General features: G+C 39.5%; 1 protein-coding gene across 1 annotated transcript in view; it reads left to right on the top strand.

Moving 5' to 3' along the window:
* Positions 1–12,977, top strand: part of LOC121949194 (cytoplasmic protein NCK2-like) — a 49,426-nt gene that overhangs the window by 23,461 nt on the left and 12,988 nt on the right. The window contains exon 2 of the mRNA XM_042494816.1: positions 11,505–11,746. Coding sequence (XP_042350750.1) covers positions 11,521–11,746 — 226 coding nt within the window. The 5' untranslated portion in view covers positions 11,505–11,520. The remainder of the gene's footprint in view (positions 1–11,504; positions 11,747–12,977) is intronic.

Raw genomic sequence — 12,977 nt, 5'->3', positions numbered from 1 at the left:
TGTGTGTGTGTGTCTCAGACACAAACACAGCATCACCCCGGGTTTTTCTTTTTTTTCCTCCAGTCGAGGGAAACAAGCAGCGTTGTACATCAAAGCTGTGTTCACTACATTTGCCCCGCTGTGCTTTACAGTGCTTGCCTTTTGTTGTTGTGCCAGGAGACATGGATACCAGACTGTCACATACAGAGTTAAAAATAGAGTCCTTCCCTCTTTACTCATGAACCAATGCTTAAAAAAGGGATGAAAAGGGCAAGAGGAAAAGTATGTTAATAGATGATGCCTTGCAGCAGAGAGAGGTTGTATAGAGAGGATTGTGTTTATAGACCTTACAGAGTACAAGCTGCCCAAAGAGACGTCTCATCGTGTGTTTAGAGTGCAGGGAGGTGTGCAGAGCGAACAAGCACCGTACTGTTGTGGAACGAGGTAAAGTGGCCATCAAGGAGTAGAGAAAACAACCAACAAGTTTCAAGTCAGCTATATATGGCTGTGCAGAAGGAGAGGAATATAGAAAGAGCTGCAGTGCAGTGCAGTAGAGATTCAGCGTTGTTTATCATCTTTCAGTGCAATCATTAAGATGGAATAATAATATCAAATTAACATGATGCACTACTCTGTGCCTGAACGAAGCAGATACTAATTAAAACAGCAACTCACATAATGTGATCTCTGACAGATTACGGAGTGGAGGTTGATGCTTTGTTAGAAAAAAAACATCAATACCTACCATCTGCCTGCACAGATAATGTGTGATGCAGGGATTAAATAACAGTGGTGATGCACAGTCATATCCCACTGTAGTGCTGCTATTAGAATAGGCTGTTAAATGCATATTACTGTGTAATTTTAACATGCAGTTAGGGTTGCAAGGGTATGAAATTTTTACACAATTATTATCTGTCATTAAAATGAGCCTTAAAGCAATGGAAACAGACAGGGGTTGTCAATTTTTGTTTGTTTGGACAAACCTTGTTTCTCATGAAACTTGATAAATACTTTAAAATATGTTTTTCTAATCACACTAATGTGATTGTAGAGCTGCAGTGATTGATCGGTTATTCAATTGTCCATCAACCGTAACATTAATTGCCAACTAAATTGACAATCAATTAATTGTTTATAGAAATTTAAAAACACAAGTCAAAATTCTCTGACTCCAGCGTCTTAAATGTGCATATTTCTCTGTCTCTTTTCTCCGGGTTGTGTAAAAAACAAGACATTTGAGGACATCATTTTGGGCTTTTGGAAACACTGATTAACATTTTTCAACATTTTCTGACATGTTATAGACCAAACAACTAATCTATTAATTGAGAAAAAATGTCACATTAATCGACAATGAAAATAATAGTTGGAGCCTTATACAGTTGATTTCAATACCATAGATGACAAAATGTGCATGGTATAACAGTCACTTAAATACCACAAAATACGTTGGTAACACTTTTTAAAAAATGATATCCATTATTATGGGTCAGTTTTCGGGACACCCCTGTCGATGTTGTTCCCTCTTTTATTTGTTGGCTTTAATAGTGGAAAGAAAACCTTTGTGGAACCACCACCTTGTCGGTGCAGAGCCTACATATATCTTTTTTGGAGAATGAAAGTTGATCCTTTGTAAAGAAATATCGAAAATCGAAGAGTGAAGGGATAAAGTCAGATTCTTTTGGGAACGCCCCTGTCAGAGAAAATGGGACCACCCAGTGACTGTTGTCATGGAGACTCACTCAACAATGTTGGCTTTCCTCAGGAGAGGAGGGCTGAAGCAATGACCGAAAATGAAAGTGACATGTGAAAAATTGCTTGTAAAGAGCAGTTGGGGGAAGGAAGGGCCGGTTAAAGAAAGACGGAAATTCCACGTTTCTGTCATCATCCATTTAGGCAGGTTAAGATTTAGGGCATTTGTCTCTGGAAGTGTGTCAAAGTGCAACATAGCAACAACTAGTAAAACTGCTACCTGATCTGTCTAGATTCTTTTATATATTTGTATTAAATGGGGAAAAACACATACAGTACAATAGGGCTGCAACTAACAATCATTTTTTCTTTTTGATTTAATTGCTTTTCAATTTTTATTAAATTTTGATGTATTAAATGTTAGAAAATAATGGACACCATTTTGGAGCACTGACGTCCTCAAATTGCTTGTTTTGTTAGAAAAACGATCCAACCCCCCAAATTATTCAATTTAGTATCACAAAGAAAAGCTACAGATCCTCACTATTCAGACGTTGGAGGAGAGGTGTGTTGTGAGAAATGACTTGAACACTTTGTCTATTATCATTTTTTTTTTTTTTCAAAAGCAAGCACAAGTTTGGGTTGGCTGCTTAACACTAAAGCCTTGTAGTGTCCAAGATTTTTTGCCAATACAGACTTGTGGCACCAAATGACACTTTTTCCCCCAGTGCTTTTCAAAATACAAACATGTTTTTCTACAAAAGAGAAGCCAGAGTTTTCAACTGTAAAATGTTATTCAAATACAAGCAGCTGTACTAATAATTCACTAAAATAAATTATATTTACGTGATCACAGAATAAGAAAACAAGATTTAAATCTGACCAGGCATTTAATGCAAGCTTTCAGAACTTTACAGATTTAGATTTTGAGTGAGATGGTCACATTTCTGTCTTTAAAGACCTTAAAAGTATTAGTGTCCCAACCCACCACTTTTATAACATAGCAATTCTAGAAAATAGATAACTGTAATAATTTTAGTGATCAGTATACTTACTAATACCCACATTGTAAGCTTAAATTATGTGTAAACATGCTGGATATTGTTTGGTGCTTTAAAGTATTGCTATTCTTTCGTGAAGTCAGTGCCATCTGTGTGCTGAGCGTCGGGATCCGGCTCAGCTCATGAGACTCATGAGAACAATCAGGTGTTTTTGTGCCAGAGAAGCAAGAATTTAACTGAGGCGAAAATATAACTTTGACTAAACGCTCTCTGTTTTTAGATGACTGAGTGAAACTTAAATGTGAAATCGGATACAACACCAGTTTAATTTGCACAGCATAATAACTCGTGTGCACAACATAATTCGCATTTAGTAATTTCAGGTTAAAGTAGGGCTGCGTAATGAATTGACTATTAATCGTGATCACTGGTTTCCTACAGTTAAATGAACATACAGATTGTGATGTTGACATCTGAAATGTACGCTCCACTCTTAGAAAACTCTGCTGCATATCAAAGCACATGTTTACTAAACTTAAGCCACGGAAACTGTGGTGCTGCTGTGTTTCGCACCCTGCAGCGGCAGCCTGTGGATGACTTTCTTGAATCTTGCGGCTGCAATCCAGGGTAGAGTTATATACAACCGGGAGCAGACAGGCAAAACGAAAATTAAATGTCTGGCACAGATGGTGAGGATCTAGTCCCTTAAAACAGATCATCATCTGTTGTTTGGAAGTGTTTTGGATTTAGGGCAAGTGATGTTAAGAGAAAACAAAGAATGCTCGAGACTTTGTGCCGAAATGAAACACAACTAACTTGTTCAACCACTTGAAAAAACACCACAAACTGCGGTGCAACGAAGGCAATCTTTTTACCCCGAGATCCAATTAACACTGCAGATTGTACTCTGCTTTTAGGAGATGTACTGAATTCAGTTGGACAAGAACCTTATTTTAAGTCTTATGGGAGTCTTCAAAAGATTTCTTGATTAGCAGGAATGTAGCACAGCATGAAGTTAAAGTAGTGCTTTGTTGATCTAAATTTGGGTAAACAGTTTTTAGAAATGTATTTATATTTTGTATTTAGGAATGAGGACCAGTCTTATTTTAATGCACATATTTAGACATTAGCAGGAATGTAACACAGCATGGAAGTGAAAGCACTGCTCTGTTTCTTCAAATGTAAATGTGCAATAAAAATATTTTGTCAGTTTTTGGCAATATAGCTCCTTAACCACTGTACAAAAAACACCAACTAACATCTGGCTTTTTTTTTAAATGGAAAATGTTATAATCAACGACTCTTGTATTTATTGGCTCCAGCTCTGATCGGCTTCTGTCAGCACTGGTGGAAATACAACCCCGGGTGGATGTGATAATTTCTTTGTCGGAGCAATGCAATAATGAACTGCCACAAAATACCATTGTTCTCCACCCAAGAGTGGCCTTCATATTGTTTGAAATGTAGTCAGCACCAATGAAGTGAGATTGAATAAGTAAGAGATGTGAAGTAACATTTTCAAAAGCCTTCATGCTGCTTTCTTTGTTTACAAACCTGTTCTCCAGCCCATCTGTGGCGGCGAAAGTAGCACACCAGTACAAAAAAACATGCAGAAAGCCAAATTTGTCTTTTGCAGAGGTCTGGTCTAAAGACAATGGGAAATAAATCTCTCTCCTGTTTCAGCAGGGTTTACCATGTTTAAAAAACGCGGGTAAGCATACTCATATAAATATCTGTAAATATCTGATGATCAGATTTCTTTAATCGATACGGAACTGGACTTCTTATGTATTTCATTTCCTTTTCGAGGTTGTGTTTGCTCTCTGGTTCAGATTGTGCTTCTTACCACGTTTTTGGAATAGTTGATAAAGAAGCCTCTTGTGTTTGCAGTCATGCTGTGGTGGAGATAGCAACCCCGGCTCGATCTGTGTGGTCTGCCTTCTTTTCAGACCTATTTTGAACTGACAGCGAGAAACCCTGTAGTATTTGAGGTGGTTTTTGGGCTTTTTTTATGACGCCCACTTATATGACACCCATTTACTCCCCTGGAGCTGAAGAAGAGCAACCACCAACCTCATCACAGAGAAAGCTTATGTCATATACCACACCCTCAGTTTAGGGCCTGTGATAGTGTGACGGAGGCAGCAGATGTACCATATGTGTGTGAGTGACAGATTGAGAGTGTGTTGCGGTGAGTTTTTCACAGTATAGATGCCACTCCATGTTTTTTGGCTTTGTTTATTACAAGGATCATTTAGCGGCAGCAGCCGAACATGTTGAAAACATCGTTAACATTGACTGCATGTGAGAAGCATATAATTATGCACTGTTTTCTTGTTGATGGAGACAAATCAATGAAGAAGACAATTAGTCCTCTTTAAATCACAAAGATGTGTCCACAGTGGCTGCAACAGAGTGAGCCTGGCTTCCTCGTGTTTCAGGCTGTTCAGTCCACTCCAAATGCTTCAGACTGATTGCCAGTAGGGAGTAAAGCAGTCCTCCTTCCTGTGAGAAGCAACTGCTGCAAACAGCCTGAAGTGGAAGGGGGGAGGTGGTGGAAATGTCCCCCCATTGGCTGAATTGTGTCCGTCTTTGACCTGAATGCCAAACACAGAAAGCTCTGCCAGACGTTTTTTTTTCTTTAAACATCGCCTCTTTTTTATAATCCTCTTTTACTTTCCCTCTCTCTTTGTGTGGTGTTGAAAGAGCCTGTGAGCGTTCCCCCCTCAGTGAAGGGTGTTGTGAAGTGCTGGTGAAGCCCAGCTCAGCAGTCTGTCGCTCATCTTTCCTCTTTTAACTCTCTCAGCAAAGGAATGGGGGGTCACGAGGAGCATGAGCTCTCAGGCTTTTCTCTTTTTTTAAACCCTGTCGGCCTCAAATCTGTTTGTTTTCCTTTGCGTGTGTTTGTGTGCTCTCCCACAGGAAAAGCGTTTTCTTGTTGAACCACCTGTTTGTTAACTGTATCAAGGAAACTGAGTTAGTGGCTCTGATTAAATGAGGAATGTCATAAAATGCTCTCATTAGTGGATCCAGTTTTCACCCACAGTTAAGTGAAGCACATATGGTATAATAAGAGACTTTCGGTTTGATTTCTGTCGCTTGTGGATTTCATTGGCATGGCATGTTGCCTGGCATCAGAATGAGAAATGGTATAGCTGCCACTTTGACATATATGATTATCCATAGAGGAGGATGGTCTTGATTTGGAGTGGCGTTCACATTGCTGCCTAATGAGCAAGGTTGTCAAGGAGACAGAGAAATCTGATTATGGGCGTAGGGAGGCAAAGTACCCATGCTAGGATGGGGGAATATCATGTGTTATTCTGCCAATTTACATTAAGTCACAAGTGGAGAGGAATTACATTAAACTAGAATAATTGTGGAAGCCTTTATTGTGCTTTGTGATCACTTAATAGGGTGATTTCACACCAAACCTGTTTGGTTTAACTAACTCCAGTAAGTTCGCCTGTTTTGTCGGCTTCATTATGCTGGTATAAACAATAGTACTAGGATCTAAGGTCTTGTACCCTTTTTCCATCATCACTTTTGACCGTGCAGAATCAAGTCATGCTGCGCTGATTAATCTTTCCATTATCAGTTAAGACACGCCAAGCAGGTAGTGGTGAGGTCTTGCCAACGGCAGCTGACCCTGACTGCAGCCAACCTCCGATGACCCCCCTTCTCCTCCTGAGACCAGCATGTGTGTTGGTAAACTCGAGAAAAAGGCAATGTAAAGTCTTTGTGTGTTCAGTTTTTAATACTTTAGTGGCTTCTAACTGAATCTCTGGTTTGGAGTTTGGTTTCTCTCCTGCCTCTCTGTTTTTGCTTTGGATATTTGCTACAAATCCCTGACATGCTTGGCTGATGTGCTGAAGTTATTTTTATAAAGTTACCAATTGTGGCTTTAAGTTCAGCATGGCTTGCTGTTAGTCATCAGAATTGTCTCAATATGGGGTATGAATGTAGCACTGATGATAAAGGATGACGTCATCAAAACCGGCCACTAAATAATCTACCTGTCAGATGACTTCATATGCTGTATGACATCATGTTTGCAGCTTTCATTCATTTATTAAAAGCCAGTGTGATCACAAACCAGATCAGATCTAAAGAGGCAAAAATGCTTTTTTTTCTAACTTGGTCTGGAACAAATGAATTGAACTGCAGGTGTGAAAGTGACCTTATACTGGAGGAATCTTTTAAATCACTAAAAGACCCCAAAACACAACAAGAAAACCAAACAAAGCCAGGACTGAATGCCACTGACAATTCTGCTCTGCATTGTATTTCAATGTAGTGACAGTTAAATAACACGGCACATTTTCCTAACAGACATCATCAGGTTTGCTCATCCATCCATCCTCACCAGGAGGAATAAATGCAATAAAGGGGAAGGAAAGTAATAGCCTGGTCTAATCCAGCAGCTGTAGCCTGAGGCGGATAGAGGCTGCAGCACGTTCACATACCTCCTGTCTCCTGGAAGAGTTGACGTCACCGTCCCTCTTCTTGTCATAAATCTGCCCTTCCACTTTTATTTTCGGTGCTCTCCAAAGAATCACAGCTGCTTTGTTTCTTGTCTTGTCCTGCATGTTGAACTGACCCTACCACCATCTTCACTCTGCTGCCTTAGTTGCTGCAGTAAAAGTTGCCACAAAATAGAAAGTTAAGAAACTTACAGTGAACTTGACATAAACTCTCTCTGTGGTGGCGTTGCACAACTCCCTCCTCCCCGGCCTCCTCTGCTGTCCCTGTCCCGGCCTGTAAAGAAATCCAGTTTGACAGCTTTAGTGACGGCAAGCAGAGGCATATTCACAAGTGCAGCGTTGTGCTATGCAAGCTATTGCACTTGAATTTTTTACCGCTTGTCATAGATATAGAAAGCAGTTATTAGACACTCTCATGCAGTGACACACAACCCTGCTTTTGGTTGTGACTGTAACTGTAAGAATGTATTCAGTGATGGCTGCGCTGTCTCTGTGGTTGTGGCCTAATTGAAGTGGGATTGAATATCTTGGGTTGAAAAAACAGGCAGCGCTTCAGAGTGCTCCCATTTGCATTTCATAAAATGTAGCCTACACAGAAGATATCAATCTTTCCACCAGTAATGGAATCTTTTTATATGGTCTAATTTGTGCAGCTACACTTCTCATGAGTCATTATTCTCTTCTGTGGTTATGCTTTATCTGTGCTCTGCCCTCTCATTAAAGAATAAAATGGAAATGACAACATGAGTAAGGGAATATACAATCCCCATGCATCGTAAATGTGTTTTTTTTTATTGTGTCTAGCCTGTGGAAAAATCTCTATTTGTGGGCACATATACAGAATAAGAATAGACTCGCCCACCTGCTTTTTTTTAGACCACCATAAGTATTGCTTTTTTTCATTCAACAATGTTTGCTGCAGAAACTTAATATTTGTTATAAATGTCATTACTAGGGATGCACAATATATATTGGACTGATAGATTATTGGAAATTTATGTTATTTATTATTCTGATAAATAGAGCCTATAATGCAAAGCCAAAGTGGCTACGATGGACTCATCTGATAAAACATCTAGATCTTCAATAAACATGGAGAAAAAAGAAGACGCCTGCTTACTAGAGAGCCAAACCGTTTTAGAGGAAGACAACTTAGTCGTGACGGGGGTCTGATCCCTTTCTTTTGCAGCCATTTCACTGTTTAGATGCAGCGCAGGGAGCCCGTAGCTGGAGCTGCTGCCTTCCTCACGAATAGTCAGTTCAAAATCTGCCCAGTAAGCCTCTAGCTAACACAGCGGCATCCAACATCCAACACTGAGCTGTTAAACGGTCCCAACAAACCACACGAACAACAAAAAGGCTCGACTCTGTTGTTGAACACATTAATAACAGCAACGTTCACCGCATGATCCTAACAGTTAGTCCTTTTACTGTGTGTGTGTGTGTTTTCAGGCGGACTGCGGGGCATGTTACTGTTTCATGATAAACAGAGAGGGAGTGCGAGCAGAACAAGGAGGTGATGAGCGGATCGATACACTGCGTGCAGGTCTACAATAAAGAGTATACCCATTTTAAATAGTGAAAAAGAATTGGAAAAGAAAGAAATTGTCAGGTTTGTGTTGATATTGTCGCAGGCCATCAGAAATAAATACACATACATGAATGGGAAACATGTTTTTTTCTACTTTACTTCTTCACTTTAATTTTTTACTTAAATTACTTTACATAAATTATTAATTCTGATTTGACAGATGGTCAAAGCATTTCATTTAAAATCTTATGCAAACAATTTTATATAAGCCATAGTATGTTTGTGAAGTTTTTGATGTATTTTGCAAAAAAAAAGAACATTTGAAGAGTGAGAGCAGTTTTTTCTTTTTATTGAGTTAACAATGGTGTTGCCAGTTAGACTTGGTTAGGCCAGAGCAATGAAATATTAAATCATCCATATTTTCTCACTACATTTGAGCCTTTCTTGGCCACAGGTGTGCATAAACTACATGCTACAAACTTAATTTTACTATAAAAAAAGTGAAATTATCAGTCATCTTATTATGAATTGCTGGTATAGGCTAAAAAACGGCCTCATTGTGCATCCCTTGTCCTAACCTGGCACGTTATTAAACAGCTCTATAAAAGGTATGTGTAACATGTAATTGTGTTGCAGGGGATGTTTAACTGTCAGACTCCTGAAGGGTGTTGCCATAAATCACAGCATCCCACAATAGCTACTGATATCCTCACACGAGATTAGATATGAAATGGACTGTTTTATTTGATCATTCAGGCTGAGCAATTGCAGACGCAAAGGCTTTAAAACATGACTATTCATTCTGTATTTCTAAATTTTCCCTTATCTTCAGAGAAAGCCTCTTTTCATCTGCATCGTTTCTTTATTTATTCCAGTGATCTTGTTTCCAGCTGCAGACAGTTAACTCGGCGGTGAGCTAAATATAAACCGGATTGCTCGGATAGTTCTCATACCATGAGACACCTTTTATCACAGACAAGGTTTTTCACAGAAACTAAAATTGCATCAAACTTTCCCCGTCCCTTCATGCATGTTCCCAAATAGACCATTTTTCCGTATGGCTGTCCTGTGAACAGATTATGTGTAATTCTTCGGCAGCTGAGGTGGTCCAACAAACCCATGTCAAATCACCTCACCTAAGGCCCGGTGAAATAGAGCATGTAATCGCTCACTGTCTGTCTCAAAAACTAATAGGCGAGGCTTTCCGAATGTGTGTTTGTGTGTGTGTGTGTGTGTGTGTGTGTGTGTGTGTGTGTGTGTGTGTGTGTGTGTGTGTGTGAGAGAGAGAGAGAGCATGCTGAATGAGCACATAAATTGATTTTGTGTGTTTGTGCTGCTCCTGACCAAAGAAACCTTTTCAGAAGGACTTTTTTTGGCCTGAATGTTGAATTTTAGAGTGACTGTTTCTGTCCTAAAACCTGACGGCCTTATCATGTTTGCAACAGTTGGTTTTTCTTGGTTTTCTTTTGCGCTGTGTGACTCCTTCCTTTTTTTTTATATTCGTTGCACAAAGGGATGATCATGTGTGCAGCAATGTGAGATTTTGACATAATCTTGATGTGAGGATTTATCCATTTTAGTGCCAGTTTAGGGGCACTGCATATTATCCTGAACTTTTAACTCATATTTAGGTCTAGGTTATGTAATTTAGCCTTGTGATAGACTGGCGACTTGTCTAATGCTCAATGTGAGCTGGGATAAGCGGTTTAAAAATTGTGTGCACGGATGGCTATGGATTAATTTGTAATGACTTGTCACTTGTCACAGCAAAACTGAGCCTTGCACACACACCTTGAAATTACCCTGCACATTAGAAATAAGACTGATGGGCTCATAATTTTCTACAGTTAAAAGAGAAAACGACATTGATCCCTCTTTTTGGCCCTTTACACCATGCCGCTGTTATTGCCTAGAATCTCAGTCACCTTTCCACCCACATCAAACCACATGCTAAGAGCCTGGCTGTCATATCCTGCTTCTTCCAACAGAGTTTATTTCTAAAATTAGGCATTTCCCGTCACCCTCTGATTTTAAGAGTTGTTTATGCACTAATATAATCCAGGATGGACCAGTGTAACTTCCACTCAGTAACTCATTCACACACAGTGTTTCTTAATGAATTAATCATTAATTCATTCAAGTACCTAATAGCAACATACCTGCCCCCTAGTGGATATTATGAGGATGTGACAATGTTTAAAAGGCTCTTTGTGTATTAGGATCAGTAACTTGTATTTATGCCTCTGCACAAGTAATAGCAGAGGTTTGAGGCATTATGTTTTTGGGTCGTCCGTACATCTGTACATCTCATTGTTATGATCACAATATTTGAAGGACCCCTTGAGGAAATTTATGCGAATTTGGCACAAACGTTCAAGTAGACTCAAGGATGAATTGATTAGATTTTGGTGGTCAAAGGTCAAGGTCACAGTGATCTTGCATTCATCTCATGCTTGTGAAAGCGATATCTCAACAACAGCTAAAGGTCATTTTTTCAAATCTGGCTCAATCTTTCACTTGGATTTAACAATTAATGGATTAGATTTTGGTGGTCTGGAGTCAAGGTCACGTTGGAGTTGCATCTGTCTCATACTCGTGAATGGGATATCTTAAGAACATGTTGAGGGAATTTCTTTAAATTTGGCACAAATGAAGGTGAAGGTACACTGTGAGGAGGTCATACTAGTTTAATCTTTACCTTGTGATAAGTTGTTCCATTGCTAATAATCACTCTAAAGCTGCTGTATACTTTTATGTGGCGGTTTGTAAAGTATGTAACTTCTTGGCTCACCCCAGTTCTCCTTGTCTCTACAGGAGGACTCCATGAAAGATGACAGAGGAGGTGATTGTTGTAGCCAAGTGGGACTACACGGCCCAGCAGGACCAGGAACTTGACATCCGTAAAAACGAGCGTCTCTTCCTCCTGGACGACTCAAAGACTTGGTGGCGTGTCCGCAACACTGCCAACCAAACAGGGTATGTGCCATCGAACTATGTGGAGCGCAAAAACAGCCTGAAGAAAGGCTCACTGGTGAAGAACATCAAAGACACACTGGGTAAGACGAATTTTGATTTTCTCTCTGCTTAGAGGTTAAAAGGTCCCCTGTGTGTTTGAGTTTACTGTCAGTAGTAGGGGTGTAACCGTAATTCTGAACAGACAGACAGAAATGCAAAAGACGGACAAAATCCTTTTGCTGTTTACTAATAACATACTGCCCAATGGCAATTTCATCATTAAAATAAAATATTTAGTAAGTCTATAGTAAGATGTTAAAGTCCTCTGTTGTACACTGTATGAACACCGAATAAACACTCCCAAAAGGCAACAGGTCACAACAGGCCATTAAATTGATAATCATCTGTTATGTTTTTCAGTTTAGAATACAAAAATACATAAATTAATAAAAAATAAAACTTGTACATTAGAAGAGGTGTTACAAATAGTTCTACCTGGGCTATATTTAAGCATTCACAGTTCCCAAACATTTATCATCCGCGGGATCGACACATCTGGGTGATTCTGTTAAATGTGCTTTAGTTCGGTGGACGTGTTTCATTTATATATCCTACAACAGTCAGATACACCTTCCTCGTCTTATACATAAGTCTCTTTCAGTAAATGTAGCTGACTGAGGACCTGCAGGCGGGTCTTCCAGCTCCAGCATTTTGTTTGTGCTCACCAAAGTTGGGGGACTTAAATTACAAGACTTGACTCATGTCACAAATTTTAAGACTTGGAGACTTGAATTAATTAAAAATGATAAAAGATTCAACTTGACTCTGACTTGGTATTAATTACTTGAGACTTGACTTAGACTTTAGACAGATGACTTGAAGAACATGGCTTTTTTAAATCTATTATTTGCATTTTTTTGGTTAATGAAAAGTTTTGTTCTTGGCACATGATTGGGTGATTGCTAGTGCAATGCACGTAAACTGGGAAACCAACTCGGACACGGCAGACCAAAGGCCAATGCGCAAAGCAGCTGTCATGGAGGGGGCTAGTCCAAAAATAATAAAAATTGGGTTTAAGGATTATGATGTCAGTGACGGTAGTACATAGAGAACAGCACCATGCAGCACAAAAATCAAAGACATCACCACAACAACATCCAACCTTCTCCATCACCATAAAACCCACAAAGAAAGGTGCGTGTGTGACTGACGCCAATCAGCTTGTTCGGCCAATTTCAGAACATGTCGCCAGCGTCGTAAAGTTAAAAGTTTGAAGGCGGAAACGTTCACGCTTGTGAACTTGGTTCCACATTGCCCGCCTCAATCTAAACA

The sequence above is a fragment of the Plectropomus leopardus genome, chromosome 10 (genome assembly GCF_008729295.1).
Source record: "Plectropomus leopardus isolate mb chromosome 10, YSFRI_Pleo_2.0, whole genome shotgun sequence".
In the NCBI taxonomy this organism is placed as follows: domain Eukaryota; kingdom Metazoa; phylum Chordata; class Actinopteri; order Perciformes; family Serranidae; genus Plectropomus; species Plectropomus leopardus.
Note: the sequence above shows the minus strand (reverse complement) of the source record. Positions and strands in the feature narration are given on the sequence as shown.